This window comes from Schistocerca gregaria, chromosome X, assembly GCF_023897955.1.
Source record: "Schistocerca gregaria isolate iqSchGreg1 chromosome X, iqSchGreg1.2, whole genome shotgun sequence".
Lineage (NCBI taxonomy): Eukaryota > Metazoa > Arthropoda > Insecta > Orthoptera > Acrididae > Schistocerca > Schistocerca gregaria.
Genome location: NC_064931.1, coordinates 188,576,027 through 188,600,050, shown reverse-complemented (window position 1 = coordinate 188,600,050; position 24,024 = coordinate 188,576,027). Strand labels below are relative to the sequence as shown.

The following is a 24,024-nucleotide window of genomic DNA, read 5'->3' as shown; positions in this document are numbered from 1 at the left end:
TTGACATAGGACCAAAATTTCTTAGGATTTTCTGCCAAGTCAGTACATAGAACTTTACTTTCGAATTCATTGAAAGCCTCTCGCATAGCCCTCTTCACACTACATTTCGCTTCGCGTAATTTTTGTTTGTCTGCAAGGCTTTGGCTATGTTTATGTTTGCTGTGAAGTTCCCTTTGCTTCCGCAGCAGTTTTCTAACTCTGTTGTTGTACCACGGTGGCTCTTTTCCATCTCTTACGATCTTGCTTGGCACATACTCATCTAACGCATATTGTACCATGGTTTTGAACTTTGTCCACTGATCCTTAACACTATCTGTACCTGAGGCAAAACTTTTGTGTTGAGCTGTCAGGTACTCTGTAATCTGCTTTTTGTCACTTTTGCTAAACAGAAAAATCTTCCTACCTTTTTTAATATTTCTATTTACGGCTGAAATCATCGATGCAGTAACCGCTTTATGATTGCTGATTCCCTGTTCTGCATTAACTGATTCAAATAGTTCGGGTCTGTTTGTCACCAGAAGGTCTAATATATTATCGCCACGAGTCGGTTTTCTGTTTAACTGCTCAAGGTAGTTTTCAGATAAAGCACTTAAAAATATTTCACTGGATTCTTTGTCCCTGCCACCCGTTATGAACGTTTGAGTCTCCCAGTCTATATCCGGCAAATTAAAATCTCCACCCAGAACTATAACATGGCGGGGAAATCTACTCGAAATATTTTCCAAATTATTCTTCAGGTGCTGAGCCACAACAGCTGCTGAGCCCAGGGGCCTATAGAGACATCCAATTACCATGTCTGAGCCTGCTTTAACCGTGACCTTCACCCAAATCATTTCACAATTCGAATCTCCGTCAATTTCCTTCGATACTATTGCACTTCTTATCGCTATAAACACGCCTCCCCCTTCACTGTCCAGCCTATCTCTGCGGTATACATTCCAGTCAGAGTTTAGGATTTCATTACTGTTTACGTCTGGTTTCAGCCAACTTTCTGTTCCTAGTACTATATGGGCATTGTGACCGTTTATTAATGAGAGCAGTTCTGGGACCTTTCTATAGACGCTCCTGCAGTTTACTATTAGCACATTAATATTGTTATTCCTTGTTGCATTTTGCCTACTCCTGCCTTGCCGCGTCTCAGGAGGCGTCTTGTCGGGCCTAGGGAGGGAATTCTCTAACCTAAAAAAAACCCATGTGCACTCCACACGTACTCCGCTACCCTCGTAGCCGCTTCCGGCGTGTAGTGCACGCCTGACCTATTCAGGGGGACCCTACATTTCTCCACCCGATAGCGGAGACACAGATATATAATGAAATTAAGGATGATGATTTAATCCTTTTGTGGCTGCTAGAGCCAAACATCCTACCTGCTTGGCCTGCCAACAATGGTAAATGTATTGCCCACCTGGGCAGTGAATGGCTGACTCAGCCAAAGACCACTGCAGGTTGTGGCCACTGAAGGCTGATCTCACAGTCCAGCACACATAGAACCACTCTTCAACAATATTCTTTGTAAAATCAATATAGCACTGTACGGGCACTGTGGCTGCCATTAATTAACCACGAAAGAGTGTTTCAAAACAAGTCTATGCTTTCTGTTACACACTTATTCTGGGTTGATAAAAGTTGTTTTAGGATAATGACATGAGCTTTTTATTTACGATTGGAAAACTCTGTAACTTGAGATTACACTACCAATAAATGTGTTTATAATGTACTAAAATTTCATTAACAATGGACAAATATGTTTCAAGGTATATTGTTTTAAAGTGACCAGTTCCTAGTGAAGACGCCAAATACTCTGGCGTCTTCTGTTGCGCATCGCAGCGAGTGTTGTTGAGAAACTGCATGTATTTTGTTGCACTGTTCACCTTTTAAAACACCTGATACATCAGTCCTGAAGAGTAACCCATGCCCTTTCAGATTATGTGTGTTTGTATTGTGAGTACTTTGTATATTAGGAAGTGAAATTTCACATGTTTGCCAGTGCATGCCAATTGCTGTTATGCATGGTAGTGAGTGTTGCAAAGACACTGCAAATATTTTGCTGTAGTGTTCACTTTATGAAAAATCTGATACTCCTGAAGAACAATTCATATTCTTTCAGATTATATATGTTTGTACAATGTGTACTTTTCAGGTTAGGAAATCAAATATAACTTGCTTGGCTCAGTGCTCCTTTTGCTGGTATCCATGGCAGCGAGTGTTGCTGAGGAACTTCATGTAGTGTGTTACAATGTTCACTTTTTGCAAACTCTGGTATGTCAGTTCATTAGGACACTTCTTGCCCCCTCAGATTATATATGTTTGGGTCTTTTAGTTTGTGTAGGTTAGCGAATCAACTTGCATCTAATAGATTGTCTCTTAAGCTGAAAGGAACAAATATTAGGTGAAAGTAGTTGTGCTTTCAGACAAGAAGAGCTGATAATAATAGCATTTGTGGGTACGTTAAAACACAGACAACGTCAATTTGCTATTCTATAGTGCATGTTTATCTATTGCTCCTGCACCCAGGCATATGCCAGTGCCCTTAACTATCAGGCCTTCCCACCTACTGGGTGTAAATCAATGCCTGTAGCCATACATGTATGGCCAGAGCCGCGAAAGGGTTATGGTGACACTACTGCCAAAATGTGTAGCAAACACAAATGTCACTTCCAAATTATGTTTCTTGTGGCATTCACAATTTGAAAATACATAATAGTATCAAAACTTATGGATGTGCCATGAACTATCAGTTAAAGTTAATGAGAAAAGAACTCACAGCAGAGAGTGCTTAGCATGGTACTATACAGGGTAAATCACGTAAAACTTTTACTCCAAAACTGTGTAAATCAAAAGTGCTATTGATGTGCAGTATTCACAGAATCATATGTAAAGTGTTAGGATCTATATGTTCAAAGCAAATTTTGCACATGACCTCACTCATAAGCAAGGTAAATGACAGATGTCACCTTAATAAAGTGTGATAAAGCTAAAACTGGTCACATCAAATACATCCAAAATGATTACATATACGCAGGTGTGTTTTTTCACTATTTTATAACAGACAGTGTTTCTAATGCCCATAAGTAACTTTTAACATTTATAGCTGTCAATTATAACACTAACATCTTTTACTTCTTCTGTGGCATCAGGAGGAGACTACAAAGAGGACTTCAGTAAAATAGCAGGTATGGAACTTAATCAAACAGTAACAAGATAACAGCTTTGCAAGGCACTAAAAAGAGGTGCGGGAACTTTTGTCCTAAAGTACCACTTACAGGCAAACTCATTAGTCTAATATGGTTTGTGTGTTTATTTGTGGTTTCTGCATCAACATACATACTTTGAAAACCACTGAGAAATTCACTGCAGAGACTACTTAGCATGGTACTATACAGGGTAAATCACGTAAAACTTGTACTCCAAAACTGTGTAAATCAAAAGTGCTATTAATGCGCATTAATCACAGAGTGGCTTGGTAGTTTGGGGCTCATGTTGTTAGCCAATCAACATACCATAACAATACTTAGAAAGCATACTTTTTGTGCAAACATACACTTTCGAAACAGAACAATGTCTACTGACATTAAAAAAAACTACAGGCAGGGTAAATTAGAATGTCAGTGATGTTTGTTGCAGGAGTCTAGTGCAATTCATTTACGACTATTCGTATTTTGAAAAGTTCACACACTGACACTTGTACAGTAATTGTGGTAGCACACACTAAAGAACAACAAAAGTGCATATGCCAGTTATGTGGATTCTCACCACTAATGAGACAACTGATCATCACAGGCTGTGTTCAAAATGACCACTGGCAGTGGCAGTACACATTTCCAGTCTGGCTTGGAGTGACTGTTACACATGCGCTTGCATTTCAGTGGAGATGTCTGAGCAGGCTGCACTAATATGTCATTGCGTATCATTTGGTGTAGTTGGTATGTCCTTGTAGACAGCGTTTTTCAGCTTACCTCACAGAAAAAAGTTAATAGGTGTCAAATCTGGGGAATGGGTTGGCCAATGTACAGGCCTTCTGCATCCGATCCAATGAACTGGAAACAATTCGTGAAGACATGCTGTAATATCTCGTGCACTACGGGCTGGACAGTCATCCTGTTGGAACCACAGGCTCCTCCTAGTCTGCAGAGTAATGTCTTCTGGCATTCATGGAGGATGATCTGTTAGGAGGCTGCAACATTTGTGCTTGTTCAGTGTTCCAGCTATGAAACATGAGCCTATCGGCTGTTGGTTCACTACCCCACACCACACATTTACACTCAATGGACGATGATGTTCCACGACATAGCCAACAGGGATTGTCAACAGGCCAAGAATAAATGTTTCTGTGGTTCACCTGGGCATGATCGGTAAATGTGGCTTCACTGCTAAACGAAATACATGATACAGCTGGAGTATCATGTCTTAATGCCCATGCACAGAAGTTACATGATCCTTAATCATTTCCACGCAGCTCTTGATGGAGAGAAATGTGCTAGGGATGGAACCTATGTCGATGGAGAATGTGTAGGACACTTTCCTGATTCATACCACTTCCACATGCGACTATGTGGGAGCTAACACGGGGACCAACTACAACAGCAGCAGGAACATTAATTTCCCCCTCTTCTGTTCCTTCTGTTACATTGTCTATGTGTTACATGACCACTTTCACATAACTAGTTGGAGGGATTGATAAATAATTGCCGAGATGGTCAACGTCTAATGGTATTCACTGCCACATACACCATACAAGAACAAATTTTATTCTTCCTACACTCTCCATGTACTATAAGCATGTTAGCTTTTTCTGCATTGGTAAGTCCAATCATCCACTCACGACCTACTGCTTGGACTGCCACACGCTAACAGACCAGCAAGTAACGAAGCACTCAAGGAACACAGAAGCACACTGTAAGCAATCACACAGATTGAATGGTGCCAACAAGTGTTGGTGTGGAAACTTTTCAAAATACAATATCTCATAAATGACTTGCACTTGAATCCTGCAACTAACATCATTGACATTCGAATTTACCCCAGTTTTAGTTTGTTAATGTAAATAGACATTGTTCGATTTAAAAAAGTGTATGTTTTCACATAAAATATGCTTTATAAGTATTACAATCTGTTTATTGGTTTACAATATGAGCCCCCTGACTACCTATCCATTATGTGAAAACAGCATATGAATAGCCCTTTCCGCAAGTTTTAGATGACTCACCCTGTATATATGGATTTCTTCCTTTTACTATAACCAATGGGGCTTAGGACAAATAATAACTTAAATGCCTCTGTGCATACTGCAGTCTAATCTTGTCTTTATGACCCATACAGGAGTGATACACAGTGAGATGAAGCACATTTCCATATACTTCATTTAATACTGTTTCCAGAGACTTTTGAAGAAGACTTTTGTGGGATAGCTGGCATCAACATTTCCATGATGCTATCTCATGCGACACACAAACCTGTGTGACCTTTCATGTTGCCCTTCTAAGTATACATTCAGTATCTACTGTTAGTCCTACCTGGTATGGGTTACATGCACATGCACCCAGTTATATTCTAAGATTTAATGAACAAGTGACTTGGAAGCAAGTCTCCTTTGTAGACAAGCTGCATTTTCCCAGTTTCCTGCCAATGAGCTGAGATCTGCCACTTGCCTTGTCTACATCTGGGCCTATGTGGTCACTCCATTCCAACCCAGGTATTTGTATGAGTTACTTGATTCCAGCTGTGACTCACTGACGCGTTTTTTTTTTTTTTTTTTTTTTTTTTTTTTTTTTTTTTTTTTTTTTACCTTTTAAATACACAAGTCCATTTAACATTTGAAACAGGTTTCCAATCTTTTTTTATCATACATATTTCCATCATTTGCAAAACATCAGAGGTTGTTGTTAATATTGTGTGCCAGGACATTAACATAGAAAATGAATAACAAGATTCCATAAATACTTCCCTCAAGGTACACCTGACATTACCTCTACTTATGTCAATGATTCTCCACCGAAGATAACATGGTGTATCCTCCTTAACAAGAAATCCTCAATTCAGTCACAAATCTTGTTTGATACACCACATAACAGCACTTTTCTCAGTAATTGTTGGTGTGGTGTTGAGTTAAATGCTTTTCATATGTCAAGAAATCCTGCATCCACACAACTGCCTTCACCTGTGGCTTTTTGGATGTCATGTGGGAAAACTGCAAGTTGAATTTCAAATGATCTATGTTTTTGGAATTGCAATTACTCTTTTTTTTTCAATAATATCATCCAGATTACTTAATACATTTCTTTATTATTATGCTGTTTTGGCTACTGCCAAGCTTCAGTGTTAGCATAGAAAATCTATGCCTTATTTGGGCACATTAGACATAGGTTTCTGATACTGAAACTGAACCTTACTATGCAAGTTCTAAGAATTTATCTGATGATGCAGTAGGTAAAACACCATAATGCATGAAGAAATGCACACATAGTCTATATGGTTTTATCCACAAAATATCTACAATGATCACAGACATATACAGGAAATTTATTTCAGTTATTAATAAGGAGGTCATTCTGTCTGAGATACCTCATTATGTTCGAGCTTATAATACAAGGTGTCATAGGAGGAATGGTCAGTATTGAGGGGTATGACAGGAATGCTCATTTGAAGGAAAGGACTTCCCCATTCCAAATAGTTTCTAAGGTGGAACACATGTAATAGATACACTTGTTTTCATGCTAGTGGTGTACATGTTTGTGTCTTACCAATCCAACCTCCTTGACATTTTATTCTAGCCCAACCTGTTTGCTTTGGATGTCTTTCTGTCATTCAATTAGCCAACTGAATGTGCAGTTGTCCATGGTGTGTTGTGAGTGAAGTAGTGCAAGGGACTGAGAATGTATCAGAGAGAAGCATCAGTTAACTGTGTTTGTACACATGCTGGCAAAAATACTACACATCTACACTAATTAAGAATAAGCAGATATGTTTTATATTTACAGCTTCTGCGATGGTGGTACTCCTGCTGCTGTCTAAGAATACTGTTAGAGCTTTCCAACAGATCGAATTCCTCATCGTATAATGTTCATCTGAGTTTTTAGTTCACTGACTGAAATGGGTATTTTCTCAAGTTACTATTTTTCTTCTAAACATGTAGTGCAGGAACGGTAACAAATTGTTGAAATGGTGTAGCAAAGTCCTACTATCAGCACATAGTGACATTCTGCACGTGTCAGTGTCCTACGAACATGTGTATGGTGAACATTACTTGCACCCACTTCACATACAGCCTGTCCTTAATCTTCACATTGGCTACATTGGTACACAAAGTTTGCCACTGCTTAAATGACAATAATCATTTGCTTCCATTAATACTGTCCGCTGATGAAGCCACATTTGCACAGCATGGAATCAACAACACATGTAATAACCATTTATGGCAACAGGAAAATTCACACACCACAGTGGAAACCAATTTCTAAGTACATTTTTCAATTGATATTTGGTGCAGCATGATCAGTAACATACTGATAGGTCCAGTAATTTTCAAAGAGAGAATGACAGGACAGAATTATTTGCATTTAGTGCAAAATTTGTTTGTTGAAACCTTGGGGACATGCCTTTGGCCACGTGAATTGCAATGTATTTCCAGCATGGTGGTACCACTAGACATCTTATCAGAAATAAGAGAGGACATCTCAACCACACTTACAGCAATCTCTTGAATGGCCATGGTAATACAATTAACTGGCCATCAATACTGCCAGACCTTATGCTATTAGATTTTCGTACATGTGGCTGGATGAAGTCCAAGGTATACAATCGAAGGGTGAATACACTAGATGAACTGCTTTGTCACATTACGGACACTGCTGCCCTCATTACGGAACATGCAGAGCCATTCAGACAAGCAAAACAAGATGTTCTCCCAAGAGTGCACAAATGCACTGAAGTTTACGGTGTGATATATGAATATTTATTGTGAACTGTACAACGGCTGCAATGTGACACGTATAATAACACTTAAATGTGACTCAGTTAAAAATACGTATTTCGTAATTGATACTCTGTAAAAAGCATGTTGTAATGCTTACTAACTATATATATAGTCTTGAAACCTTATTGAATAAAACAGAAAATAAATAGTAACATACATTACAGGTGTTCTATCTTGGAAACCGTTTAGAATACGGCATATGCCCACATGAAATTATTTGCTTCACATGAGAGTTCCTGTCATATGTGCAAGTACTGATTATTTGTCCTGTGACACCCCGTACATTCGACGACAGACAGACATCAATTAGATATAATGGTAGTTTCATTGATTAATCTTTCCATCTGTGGGAGTGATTTCTTTGAACATTACACTAATTCTTCGGGACCTGCTACAGCTATACTTTAAGCTCATCACTTTCCACTGCTGTTGTAGTGTTCAGACTACTTACTTGTGTAACAGTTCAGATGTATTTTCATAGTGTATACGGCTTTTGAAAAAGTGGCTACACTTTTCATTACTAGTGAATGTCACCTAAAGTGTTTGATTAGTGGTATGGCTGTATGCTTAAAGGTATTCTCCTAGTGCTAGGTCCTCACAATATGTCTTTGAAAACGTAACAACAGAATAAAATATGATACTGACAAAGAACAGAAAATGATGAGAGAAATGCAGTCAATAATCAATCAGTGATTACACAGAATCCATGTCACATTAATTAGTGAGTGGTGTAACAAAAGGATTGTGCAAATATATATTTCATCTTTCTCCTATCTACAATTCACTCCATTAACAGCTTAATTCCAATGACTTTAAAAACCGGTTACAGTTCTCAAAATGGTGTCAAAAAAAGTTGTTGTCATAATTTTGCAGCTATAAACATTAAAAATTACTCTTGTACATCAGAAAATTTGCCATATTGCCGGCTATAACTTAGCAAAAACTGCACCTAAATTTATTTATTCATTCTGGATAAATAGTGTGTGACCAGTCTCATTCTGTACAAGTATGAGTTTTGTATTTAGCTTGGTTTGTAACACCCTATACACTATGTTTCAAGGGTTAAACAAGATTCCTATCACTTGAAAATGATTTCTAGTGACTAAAAATGATTTAGTATTTTACTCAAATGACAAAGATTGAAAACTGTGCAGAAAAGAAATGTTAACAGTAATATTAAAAAGCAGAGTAAAATTTAAAAATATGTTTGACTTATTTAATTTCGCACTTCTTCAGCTGAAGGGCTTGGTGACAGTCTTGGCACAGAAGACATCATGGGAGATGGAGCAACAGCCTTCTCTGGGTGAATGAGTGGCATCCCCATTTGCATTGCTTCAGAGACTTCTTCCGGCTTCACTTCTATGTTATCTAGTCTTTTAAGATTTGGTAGAGCTCTCAGGACAGTCAACCGATAGCTGAAATTAAAACCAACTTAAAATTACACAAAAAACCGAATACTAAACATTACTCTAAGGTAATCACAATGAAGACACACTCAAGAAGGTTTGAAATTTGTGAGAAAACTGTGGTGTCGGAAAACTTACAATAGCTGAGAATGTAGAGCTCCAAATACACAGTATACCTGCTTTCTTTACATTTCCTACATTTCATATGGCATTCAGTTTCTTTACTTTTCTTAAGACTTCTCTCACTATTGAGATTATTTACATCTGTAGCATAAAAATACTTTCTTTTTTGTTGGGAAATTCATGGCATCTTGTTGCCAACATCTCTGTAATACATTAAACACAAACTAATTCATCACAAATTGACATGCTATCTGCCGAACAGTTTTAGTTTAATTAGTTGCATGAGCATTACTTGTTAGTGGATCAGATGTGTCTCTTGTTAACTATACCAAATGCCTCATTCACTTTCAATGGTGAGACTAACGCCTGTCACACACATAATCTGCAACAGTGTACTTTATTGGTTACCATGTAGTGTGAAACAGTATCAAAAGCCTCAGAGGTCAAGAATATATAATTCAATTGATTGCTCTTATCTATGGTCTGCGAAACCTTATGAAAAAAGAGAGAAATCTGGATTTCACATACTAAATGCTACTAAAATCCATACAGATTTGATGAAGTAGCCGATTAGACTCAATATAAATCATCATATTTAAGTACTAAATGTATCCGTAAACTAAAACTGAACTCCGTGTGAACAGGCCATGAAGGCCCAATGGTACCAACCAACCGCTGTATCATCCTCAGCCCACAGGCACCACTGGATGCGGATATGGAGGGGCATGTGGCCAGCTCATTGCTCTCCCGGGCATACGTCAGTTTCTGAGAGCGAAGCCGCTACTAATCAATCAAGCAGCTTCTCATTTTGCCTCACAAGGTCTGAGTGCACCTCCTTGACAACAGCACTCGCCAGGACAGATGGTCATCCATGCAAGAGCTAGCCCAGCCCGACAGTGCTTACCTTCGGTGATATTATGGGGACCAGTAAATGTGTCCAGAGTCTGCAAAAAGCTGACACTATTGATATAACTTCCTATTTTTATGGTTTGATCTACTGGATCTTTTTCGAAATAAATGCCTTCACTCCCCTTGAAATCGCATAAGAATGGTTTTCAATAAATAGTAACTAGCAATAGTTCCAGTAGTAGTTAGTTTTGCGAGTACATCACTTTACTGTCTATGTTGTTATGTTATGTTATGTTAACTAAGAGTGTTTTTACTTATGTAGTTCCAATTCTGTTGCACATTCTGCATCAAATGTTGTTAGTGCAGCTGCAAAAAATTTCCAGCTACACTACAAGCAACAACTACTTGTAATGTTACAAATGTTCTATCGAACTGGTGCCAATGACACATGAACCGAATCAGCCAAGCAGGTTTACACTGCCTCTTTCTTTAGTCATGTAAAGTGAATACTGTAAAACATACTACTACTACTACTACTACTACTACTACTACTACTAATAATAATAATAATAATAATAATAATAATAATAATAACAGGAATAGCCAACATCTAATATATAATACACTTAATAATGCAGAAGTAAAATATGGTAGCTAGTGAAATTACAATTTTACATCATAGTCAATAAATTCCTATGTATCATTAAAGGGATGGACAACTAACCAACCATGCAATGTTTGTTTGAATGCTTGTTCATGATGATCTTATACAGCTTGTGAAAACTTAGTGAATAATGTATGCCCTATGACTTCATAACTGTTATCTGGTTTTGACAATCTATGGTCTGATAGGTAAATTTTTCTACTGCTGGTTGTGTTGCAGGCATGTAAATTTTCTCTACATTTTGCTTCTGACAACTACTGCTTTAGTACCTAACTCTTAAGTTAACTTAACAGATCAATAACTCTAGACAACTTATCACTAATATATTTTAGATGTTGACTCCTAGACAATTAATCATCGACATAAACATCCAAGTCCTTAACATAATTTCAACCATATGAGGAAAACTTTTCTTTTAAAGCCTGTCATTAAGTCTGTGGACAAAAGTTATGTCATCTGCATATAGCACAGCATTAGATCTAACAAATAAGGGCAGGTCATTAATCACCATGAGCATTAGGAAATGGTAACGTGTTCTACACGAAATTTCTGAGCCAACATGGACAACTTGCTTACAGCTCATTAGACAATATTTTAATAGAGTGAGGCTGTTACTCTAATTTCAAAGTCAATTTCTTCTCTAAGTGGTATGTTTTAAACAGAGAAAAGTCTTTGCTTAGATCACAAAAAGCGACATGAGCAACACCTTTGCCCTTGAAAACTTGAGGGGGTATCTGACTATAGAGTCTATGTCATTAAATGTTGACAGGTGCTTCTTAAAACTGTATAGTGCTCCAATAATTATTCCCATATTTTCAAAGCACATAGGAAGCTGATGGTAAATTATATACCCCAATACTTTGGAAAAAGCTGGGACTATTGAAATTAGCCTGAAGTTTTAAGGGGAATATTTCTCTCCTTTTTTAAATACTAGAACAGCCCTAGAGGGTTTAAGCTCATCATGAAAATATCCCTTGGAATTAAAAGTTTCTACAGTAAGTTATGGGGTAACAATACAATCCATTATTTGCTTCAGCATGTTGCAAGATATGTCATATATATCTACACTGCCTGATGGTATCAAGTGTTTTAGTCTTCTCATGATGTAACCAGGTGAAAACCCAGAGAAAATAAAAATACTAGTATTTGTTGACAATAGACAAATTTATTAATAACTCTGATGAAGGGACCAGGTTTTAGTAATAGCATTTCCTACTTCTTCAATTGATTCATTAAAGACATCAATGAATTATTTTTGCCAAAGCACATTGTTTAGCCATATCTTTCGTCTTTAGCGCCACCATTTATTACTCTATATGCAGCTTTGCACTTACTGGTGGATTTCTCAATACTACTGAATATGTAAACTTGTTTGGATTCCACAACTGCTTTTATATACTCACTCCTATATTTAACATAGGCTAATTTAGCATTGTTATTATTCAAGCTGTTACAAACAGGGCATTTCAGTTAGAATAGTATTAATTTAAGAGGCTGTAGTAGGCATTAATTCAAATAAGACATTCCATATAATAAGTGTCCACTTTTTGCAGAGATACAGCTGCTAGAATGTAACGGAAAGAAAAACTAACAGTAGGTGTAGCAAAGGTATATGATTAAGTTCTAAGATGATTTTCATAAATACCACCTTTGATATCAGTCACATTCAAAATATGTTGACAACACCATGTGTAGCTCTTTTAAGGTTATCTTTCATGAGGGCAGCACTATTCATAATTCAAACAATCAAATCAAGTGCTGTGTTTATTGTTTCTTCACCTTTCAACCATCTACACAGGAAAAATCTTAATGGGTGAGGTCTTAGGACCATGATAACAAAGAGATTTGACCATTTTGGTCAATCCACCTGCTGGAGAAGGTTGCATTTGGATGATAAGTCATACGATGACTAAAATGTGCAGAGACATTGTCATATATGAAGAACTCAACCAACCTTTCAGCCAAAGTAATTTCTTCCAAAAATGCTCGAAGCTCATTTTCAACAAAGTCTATACAATGAGACCCTGTAAGACAGCATAAACAACAACCGTTTGCCTCTCACATCACACATTTACAGAGAAGCATTCTCAGAAATGTGACTCCACAAAGGCACCTGAGTTTTTGTCAGACTACCAACGTAAGTTATGAGGGTTACTGATACTGTCAAAAGTGAAAGCGGTTTCACCAGTAAATAGTACTGATGAGATTACTCAGTGAATCAGAATTAAGCAATGGCAAAAATACAACCATCTACCTTCAGCTCCCTGTCTAAGGTGTTGAATCCATGGTAAACAATCAGGGTAGAGGGCGTGAATATGTAATGTCCATCATATTCTTGCACGTGAAACATCAATATGTGTAGAAAATCTGTGTGTGCTTGTCAAAGGACTGGTTGGGTTGGGTTGTTTGGAGGAAGAGACCAAACATCGAGATCATCGGTCTCGGGGAAGGAAGTCGGCCGTGCCCTTTCAGAGGAACCATCCCAGCAATTGCCTGGCGCGATTTAGGGAAATCACAGAAAACCTAAATCAGGATGGCCAGACGTGGGATCGAACCGTCGTCCTCCCGAATGCAAGTCCAGTGTGCTAACCACTGTGCATCTTCTACCACATTCTCTAGAAACAGTAGCAGCATTTCCATCATAGAACCTGTGAACAAATACCATATCGACAGACATGGTATCTGTAAATACTTGACAGGCTTAAACGATATAGTAGATTATGCCAAAAAATCACAATCACACTTGAGAAACTCAATTATGTGAAATCAAGCAACACTTCATAACTTGAACTTCAAAACAAAACAACAATCCATAAATAAAGAGATAGTAACTCTATTATTGATATGTGTCAGGCTCCAGCTCTCAGCTGACACAGGACTACAGAGGGGCAAGTTAAGTGTTTATCCTTTTCTGTGTTTTTTGTCATAGCATATTGACTAAATTTCATGCATTTTTTAACTGTTTAAGAGATTTAAACTCACATTTTTGTAAGTGTAAATTCATTCAGCCAGTAGTGCAGTAGTTGCTCACTAAACAGACAGTTACATAGCTTATTAACACAACTGCGTCCATTGGTGACACATCAGGAGGGTAGCAAGTTGCATATCTAGAATTCTGTTGGCTTTTATAGTTTGCTTCTTCAGTTTGTCTTTCTAGGATGTGTGCACAGAGTGCGCAGATGCAGAAGGAGCTGGCCGCAGTTTGTGAACTGCTGAATGCACTTTTGGCTATGGTCAGTCACCTTCAGGCTGCTGCCTCAGGGTGTAGCAGTGGCATAGAATCTGGCATGTCACATGGGACACCTCAGATGCCACTTGTTTTGCTCATGGGCTCTGCTTCAGCGGCACCACCTAGTGCACGTGATGTTGTGGATCCACTCTCACAGGAGGGTTAGTGGCGGGTGATAACACATTCGTATGGCTCGAAATGAGAGCCAATGAGGAGACTTGCCACCTGGCTTCCCTCATTCACCCTGTGAGTGGACAGGTGGCTGCTCCTTCAGCAGGGTCCAAACAGGCACACAGGGGCAGGGGTTTATTAGTTATTGGCAGCTCCAATGTTAGGCACGTTATGGAGCCTCTTAGGCAGAAAGGTTTCAGGGCTGGAAAGAAAGAAAATGTGCACTCAGTATGCTGCCGAGGGGCCTCATCTGAGATGTGGAGGCAACCTTACCTGTGGCTACTGAGAGTGCAGGGCACAGTCATCTGCACGTTGTGGCTCATGTTGGCACCAACACCTATCACATGGGTTCTGGGCCGATCCTCAGTTCTTATAAGTGGCTCGCGGAGGTGATGAAGACTGCTGAACTTGTGTACAGGGTTCAAGCAGAGCTCACAATTTGCAGCATTGCTCCCCGAGTTGATTGGGGTCCTTTGGTTTGGAGCTGAGAAGAGGCTTCATCAACTCTGTGACGGTCTTGGCAATAGATTTCTAGACCTGTGTTATTGTGTGGGGATTTGTAGGACTCCCCTTGATAGGTCAAGGGTGCACTACACAAAGGAAGCAGCTACTCATGTAGTAGAGTACTTATGGAGTGCACGTTTTTTTTTTTTTTTTTTTTTTTTTTTTTTTTTTTTTTTTTTTTTGGGCAGTCACAGATTCGTGAGTGGCTTCTTAAATAATAGAATCCAGTATGTTGTCCTCCATGACAAGTGTTCATCATAGACAAGGGTATCGTCAGGAGGGGCCTGGAAAGTGTTACAGACCGCTGTTGTTCTCTATATACATAAATGATTTGGCAGACAGAGTGAGCAGCAATCTGCAGTTGTTTGCTGATGATACCGTAGTGTACAGGGAGGTGTCAAATTTGAGTGACTGTAGGAAGATACAAGACAACATAGACAGTTGGTGTGATGAATGGCAGCTAGCTTTAAATGTGGAAAAATGTTATTTAATGCGTATGAGTGGGAAGATCAAATCTATAATGTTCTGATACAGTATTGCAAAATGATACGAGATGGAACGAGCATGTTAGAACTGTGGCAGGGAAGATGAATGGTCGACTTCGGTTTACTGGGAGAATTTTAGGAAACAGTGGATCACTTGTAAAGGAGACCGCATATAGGACACTGGTGTGACTGCTTAAACATTGACCATAATTCCTCTACATCCATCTTACTGGAACTAAGTGATGCCAGTTCACTGTCTAAGTGAGATTCTAATAACTGCTTATCTGCTCTGTCTAGCAGAAACACTCTCCCAACCTTCTTAACTGATTTATCAACATTCATAGTTACAAAATGATATCATGATCACTAGTCCCTGTTTTTGTACTGACATTGTCAATTAGGTCATTTACTGATAAAATTTGACAGTCACTGCTCTGTACTGCTCTGGTGTTTGGGATCCATACCAGATCAGTCTGAAGGAAGAGATCGAAGCAATTCATATGTGAATTGCTAGACTTGTTATCGGAAGGTTAAAATAATGCTACAAACATGTTTCAGGAACTCAAATGGAAATCCCTGGAGGGAAGGCAATGTTCTTTTTGGGAAACACTATTGAGAAAATTTAGAGGACTGGCATTTTACAATGACTCTCAAATGATTGTACTGCCACCAACATACATTGCACGTAAGGACTACAAAGATAAGATATGAGAAATTAGAGCTCTTATGGAGGCAGACAGACATTTTACGCAGACAGACATTTTTCCCTTGCTTTGTTTGCAAGCGGAACAGGAAAGGAAATGAGTTTTAGTTGTACTAGTTACCCTAAGCCATGCACCATATGGTGGTCTGTGGAAGTATCTTTGTAGATGTGAAATGGAGACTTATCTTTATTACCAGCTGTATTTCTGTAACCAATAACAATGAGCAACATGTTATAGGGAATGTTTTATATGAATGAGTCTACACTGCCACTTCCCAAAATATTTTCTATTCTTGATTAATCATTTTCTATATTATACAACATTACATGGTTTTTCAAATTACTAATATGTTTGGTGTAACATAGAGTTTGTCTGTTTGGAACCTTAGTTTTGAAGTCTTTGTCAGTTACTTCACATTTTCTTACGAGAATACTATGATCAAACAGTGTTAAACTGCTTCAAAAATCCTTCTGAATATTACCTTGAGTGACAAATAATTTAAAGTATAATGTGTATCACCTCAACACCGGCGAAATCAGTCTCTCTTAGCATTACAAAGTCTGAGCATTTTATCATCTGTTACAGGTCTGGTGAGCACAATGTTCGAGACATGCCTACTTATATTACACTTATCAAGAGGGAACATGCTTGTATAATTTATTATACAGAGCTATGATCAGGAAATGGAAACACTATCACATCACATGATTCTACCATAGTTTCAAAACTGACAAAAAATAATCTAAACACACATGATCTCTTGTGGCCCTATTATTGATACAATATAAATTTTAGTTATAGTAAGTTTTCTGGTGAGTGAAAGGACACTTATCTGTTTTTACATTAATATATGCATTCAAAGTAACTCTTATTACAGTAATGTAATGTATCCATCTAATCTCACTCAATACAGTTATCATCATCTCCAAATTATCTAATGAAACATGGATGATTCCCTTTGATGCTCTATACAAGGATACAACCACTAACATAAAAATGTGAACAACAGTGCCAGTAGCTGTAACCGTCTGTTCACCACACAGGTACTCTGGATAAAATATAATGACTGAGTAACCAAATGATTGGCTTAAATGAATTGCCATATCATCCCTTATTGCAATTTTCTTCAATAACTATTTGTTATACTATAATTATCAAATACAAGAAGTGTCAGTTCATTCGCAGTAGCTCGATGTTCACTCAAGCAAAAAGTATCACACTGATTCTCTAGTGCAAAACTACACTCCTGGAAATGGAAAAAAGAACACATTGACAGCGGTGTGTCAGACCCACCATACTTGCTCCAGACACTGCGAGAGGGCTGTACAAGCAATGATCACACGCACGGCACAGCGGACACACCAGGAACCGCGGTGTTGGCCGTCGAATGGCGCTAGCTGCGCAGCATTTGTGCACCGCCGCCGTCACTGTCAGCCAGTTTGCCGTGGCATACGGAGCTCCATCGCAGTCTTTAACACTGGTAGCATGCCACGACAGCGTGGACGTGAACCGTATGTGCAGTTGACGGACTTTGAGCGAGGGCATATAGTGGGCATGCGGGAGGCCGGGTGGAGGTACCGCCGAATTGCTCAACACGTGGGGCGTGAGGTCTCCACAGTACATCGATGTTGTCGCCAGTGGTCGGCGGAAGATGCACGTGCCCGTCGACCTGGGACCGGACCGCAGCGACGCACGGATGCACGCCAAGACCGTAGGATCCTACGCAGTGCCGTAGGGGATCGCACCGCCACTTCCCAGCAAATTAGGGACACTGTTGCTCCTGGGGTATCGGCGAGGACCATTCACAACCGTCTCCATGAAGCTGGGCTACGGTCCCGCACACCGTTACGCCGTCTTCCGCTCACGCCCCAACATCGTGCAGCCCGCCTCCAGTGGTGTCGCGACAGGCGTCAATGGAGGGACGAATGGAGACGTGTCGTCTTCAGCGATGAGAGTCGCTTCTGCCTTGGTGCCAATGATGGTCGTATGCGTGTTTGGCGCCGAGCAGGTGAGCGCCACAATCAGGACTGCATATGACCGAGGCACACAGGGCCAACACCTGGCATCATGGTGTGGGGAGCAATCTCCTACACTGGCCATACACCTCTGGTGATCGTCGAGGGGACACTGAATAGTGCACGGTACATCCAAACCATCATCGAACCCATCGTTCTACCATTCCTAGACTGGCAAGGGAACTTGCTGTTCCAACAGGACAATGCACGTCCGCATGTATCCCGTGCCACCCAACGTGCTCTAGAAGGTGTAGGTCAACTACCCTGGCCAGCAAGATCTCCGGATCTGTCCCCCATGGAGCATGTTTGGGACTGGATGAAGGGTCGTCTCACGCGGTCTGCACGTCCAGCACGAACGCTGGTCCAACTGAGGCGCCAGGTGGAAATGGCATGGCAAGCCATTCCACAGGACTACATCCAGCATCTCTACGATTGTCTCCATGGGAGAATAGCAGCCTGCATTGCTGCGAAAGGTGGATATACACTGTACTAGTGCCGACATTGTGCATGCTCTGTTGCCTTTGTCTATGTGTCTGTGGTTCTGTCACTGTGATCATGTGATGTATCTGACCCCAGGAATGTGTCAATAAAGTTTCCCCTTCCTGGGACAGTGAATTCACGGTGTTCTTATTTCAATTTCCAGGAGTGTATTTACAATAAACTACAGTATTTATTATTTATTTCTTAATGTTTAAGGCAGAAACAAATGTAATTCTGGAAACTTTCCAGCTTACAGAGTATCCCATGAAGTTCGGACTACAGATGGATTAAGTCAACTTCTTGTCATGATATTTCAGCTGGCAACTGTTCAGCCATCTTCAGACAAGTGTTTTGCTCCAGAGCTTGTTAGTTCACATCGCTAACTTTATACCAAAAATCAGTGTGGAGATGCATGCACAAAAGGACCCACTACATGTTGTGTCTGATGGAGACAGCTTTGCAAAGGAGCTGGAACACCTACAATCAGTGTTCAAAAGTAATGGATACTCTCCACATCAGAGCAGCATGTCTTTAAGTAAGAAGAATGTGATCACCCACAATATTAAAGAGGAGAAGGAGCAGTTCAAGTCCAGAGTGTTTTTCTCCCGCATTGGAATTATTTCGTCAAAATTTAGCAGAATCTTAAGAAAAGGTTATGTCAAAGTAATCTTCAACCCACCTAGAAAGATTTGTGCTCTTCTCAGTTCAGCAAAGAATAATATGTGAGGGCTGGAATCTACAAAATACCTTGCCAGTATGGCAAAATCTACAATGGTCAGACAGCATGCACAGTGTGTGAAAGATGCGTTGAACATGATTGCCACAATCTCCTTTTGCACCACATTAAGCCATCCATAGCCAAGCATTGTATCTTTATAGGACATTCCATGGATTATTCAGTCATAGAAAGCTTAGACTCAACATAATCCTTCTGGGATTCAATTATTAAGGAATTTGTGGAAACACTTTCGCAGAAGATCTTATTAATTGTGACTGTGGCTTTCAACTGGATAAGGCATGGCACCCAGTGATTTCTTAAGCAACCAGTGGAAATACATTTGGTGGTATTAATTGTGATGGTGACTTTCAACTGGATACGACGTGGGACCCAGTGATTTCTTTAATTCCTTCAGAAAGAAAACATTTTATGACTAGAGACACATCTGCTGACAATTAATTTTATTAATTCTGACATCCAAATTTTAACTTCATGAGTATGCATTCTGACAGGGAGTGTGCATGTAGTATCACCATTAGTCGTGTGCCTGCATGTTATATATGGAGTAATATTGGAAGAGGGCACGTAACTTGACAGAGTTCGCTCATGTATCAGGTGCTTCGGTTTTGTGTCCCCATGTCAGTTTTTGGTGTAAAGTTAGCAACATGTATAAGCAAATTATACTGCATAAGACTCATCTGAAGATGGAAGATTGCTGAATGAGTGTCAGCCGAAATATCATGGCAAGAAGTTAACGTAGTCTGGCGGCAATCCTGAAACTTCATGGAATAAGGCAGAAATGTTTAAGAATGAAATTATTATTCCTTACAGGCTAATAAAAATTTCAGTTTCCAAATGACCAATTAAAACTTCAATATATAAATACTGTACAAGGATTATACAGGCAAAAATCATGTAAGTATTAAACAAATAGAGTTCTGCAGTATGGAACTAAAGTTCTGTCAGACATAATTAATTTATTGATACTTACTCTTTAGACTGTGTACAAGGATTGTCATCAACCCACAGTGTTCTTAAACACGGTAAGTCCTGAAGGTAGCACAGTTGGTTGATATCCGAGATCAGATTTTTTCTTATAAATAACTCGGCCAAATTTTTGCAGTACTGCATATCTATCAGGGTGGATATCTGATTGAAACTGTAAAAACAAAAAGATATAAATAGCTTGTACTATATAAATGTAGAATACTGCAAACAAGAATTATACTGTTCACAGTTACTGTACAATAAAAATGAAAATACTGTTCACAGTTACTGTACAATAAAAATGAAAATACTTGTTGGCTTTTGCCACAGACAATTTATTTATTATTTTTTACAAAAAAATTAAGTATCATCTCACATCACAATAATATGGCATGGAAAAAAGTGCAAAACTAATTTTTTTGTAGAAATAATTAACTAAAAGTGTGTAGTACAAAAGTGTAATCTGATATGCAAAAACAAAATGTCTCTTCTCTCTGGGGGAGGGCAAACCACGGTATCTACCCTGTGTGGCAGTTTCAGGAGGGTGAGGGGGGGGGGGGGGGGGCAAATTCATATTCTTGAAGGAAAAAATCTTGTAACACAAAGTGCCTAGCATACAGGGCGCATGTTGGTCTATCGATTATTCATATCGTTTTGATACACACCCCTGTTTGTTTCTGAACACGTCTGAACTCATTCTACGTTGATTTCTGAATGAACCACAAGTTGATTTTTGAATGCGTGCATAGTGTAGGCCTACGTGATGTCTCTGCAGGGAAATCCACGTCGCATCTAGAAATAAAAAAAACTTTCCCGTAAACAGAAGCGAACGGAGTAAACGAGATGGGTCGAATAAACCCGAACGGATGACAGATAATCGCTGTTTGTTTATGTGGTTGACTGGGTGTGCAAATGATCAGCATTGTTATAATTACTAGCGAAATCCATAGTTTCAGACTACCAGAGCCGAAATACATGGCTAACAGGAATAACAGGTAAGAAAGATTACATATTAATCATGAAATTTTGACAGAAAACTTTCTCCAGATCGCTACACTACTAAGGGCCAGTTGTACAGTCCCCAGTTAGCTGCCGCGTAAGTTCTGCTCTCGGAATAGCGCTGAAAACGCGTTGTACGAGCACATAATAACGCCTAACCGGAGAATAAACGCGGGATAACTAAACTGGTGATTCTGGCAGGTTTAGTGAAATTAATCGGAGAGTAAGTTTTGACAATGGCAGGAATAGTTGCAGAATTAATTATGACAAGATTGACTGTTAGAACGCGGAAGGAGAAGAAACGGGGACATCACACAAATTATACAGAAGAAAATGACTATTCCAAATTTATATACAGGGTGTTTCAAAAATGACCGGTATATTTGAAACGGCAATACAAACTAAACGAGCAGCGATAGAAATACACCGTTTGTTGCAGTATGCTTGGGACAACAGTACATTTTCAGGCAGACAAACTTTCGAAATTACAGTAGTTACAATTGTCAACAACAGATGGCGCTGCGGTCAGGGAAACTCTATAGTACGATATTTCCCACATATCCACCATGCGTAGCAATAATATGGCGTAGTCTCGGAATGAAATTACCCGAAACCTTTGACAACGTGTCTGGCGGAATGGTTTCACATGCAGATGAGATTTACTGCTTCAGCTGTTCAATTGTTTCTGAATTCTGGCGGTACACCTGGTCTTTCAAGTGTCCCCACAGAAAGAAGTCACAGGGGTTCATGTCTGGCGAATAGGGAGGCCAATCCACGCCGCCTCCTGTATGTTTCGGATAGCCCAAAGCAATCTCACGATCATCGAAATATTCATTCAGGAAATTAAAGACGTCGGCCGTGCGATGTGGCCGGGCACCATCTTGCATAAACCACGAGGTGTTCGCAGTGTCGTCTAAGGCAGTTTGTACCGTCACAAATTCACGAAGAATGTCCAGATAGCGTGATGCAGTAATCGTTTCGGATCTGAAAAATGGGCAAATGATTCCTTTGGAAGAAATGGCGGCCCAGACCAGTACTTTTTGAGGATGCAGGGACAATGGGACTGCAACATGGGGCTTTTCGGTTCCCCATATGCGCCAGTCTGTCTATTGACGAAGCCGTCCAGGTAAAAATAAGCTTCGTCACTAAACCAAATGCTGCCCACATGCATATCGCCGTCATCAATCCTGTGCACTATATTGTTAGCGAATGTCTCTCGTGCAGCAATGGTAGCGGCGCTGAGGGGTTGCCGCGTTTGAATTTTGTATGGATAGAGGTGTAAACTCTGGCGCATGAGACGATACGTGGACGTTGGCGTCATTTGGACTGCAGCTGCAACACGGCGAACGGAAACCCGAGGCCGCTGTTGGATCACCTGCTGCACTAGCTGCGCGTTGCCCTCTGTGGTTGCCGTACGCGGTCGCCCTACCTTTCCAGCACGTTCATCCATCACGTGCCCAGTCCGTTGAAATTTTTCAAACAAATCCTTTATTGTATCGCTTTTCGGTCCTTTGGTTACATTAAACCTCCGTTGAAAACTTCGTCTTGTTCAACAACACTGTGTTCTAGGCGGTAGAATTCCAACACCAGAAAAATCCTCTGTTCTAAGGAATAAACCATGTTGTCCACAGCACACTTGCACGTTGTGAACAGCACACGCTTACAGCAGAAAGACGACGTACAGAATGGCGCACCCACAGACTGCGTTGTCTTCTATATCTTTCACATCACTTGCAGCGCCATCTGTTGTTGAAAATTGTAACTACTGTAATTTCGAAAGTTTGTCCGCCTGAAAATGTACTGTTGTCCCAAGCATATTGCAACAGACGGTGTATTTCTATCGCTGCTCGTTTAGTTTTTATTGCCGTTTCAAATATACCGGTCATTTTTGAAACACCCTGTATAAGTTGCGTACTACTCCTATTATTATTATTATTATTATTATTATTATTATTATTATTATTATTATTATTATTCGATCTCATGCTTGAGAAACTGGAGCATATGAATGAAATGTGAAACTATTTTCTAATATAAAACTTTTTGCTTCTAGTAGGACTAATAGGCACTTTATATAGGTACTCCGTGGATTATTTCTGTCGTATTATCTATGTAAATGAGGTATATAAAATGTACCATTTGTGCCAAAATAGTCTACCTTATTTGGCGTGTGTTAAAACTGCTGCAATATTAAAAGCCATATTTCGTTTTATCTAGCATACAAAATAGACGTAGTCAAATCGAGAAACCACCCCAGTCTTTGTTATTATTCGTATTAACAGCTTTTTCATTATTCGACAAAGGCATTTTGATTTTTCATGTACCAAACGTTTGAAGAACTTTGATGAGGTAATAGATTCTTTCGCAGAAAGGAAAGCACGCCGGGTAAAGCTGAAGCAAGATTAGAGAGAAAAAATGCTGAGACCTAAGAATCGAAGAAATGTGTACTGTCTTGTTTGTCTCTTGTCTTTATAGCTTCCTATGTTTATGACACACAAAAGAGAAAGTTATTAGAAAATAAGCAATAAAGAGTGCAAATTTTCTGAAGATTTCTTATTCTCCCCGTTACAAATAATCCCACCCAGTATTAATTGTGAGTTTTTTTAAGGGGGGGGAGGGGGGGGGGGGCAGCGAGTAGGATGTCAAACCGGCCAACTGGGAGCAAGACAGGACATTTTAATTTGCACAGTCCTGAAAATAGGTTTGATGGCTTCCATT

The 24,024-nt window shown here is 39.5% G+C and overlaps 1 protein-coding gene across 3 annotated transcripts in view; it reads right to left on the bottom strand.

Moving 5' to 3' along the window:
• LOC126298476 (dynein axonemal assembly factor 11-like) overlaps positions 1–24,024 on the bottom strand; it is a 307,265-nt gene that overhangs the window by 145,166 nt on the left and 138,075 nt on the right. For all 3 annotated transcript variants that reach the window (XM_049989810.1, XM_049989811.1, XM_049989812.1), the window contains exons 3-4: positions 20,312–20,479; positions 9,201–9,387 (exon numbers count right to left, since the gene is read on the bottom strand). In XM_049989810.1, coding sequence (XP_049845767.1) covers positions 9,201–9,387; positions 20,312–20,479 — 355 coding nt within the window. The remainder of the gene's footprint in view (positions 1–9,200; positions 9,388–20,311; positions 20,480–24,024) is intronic.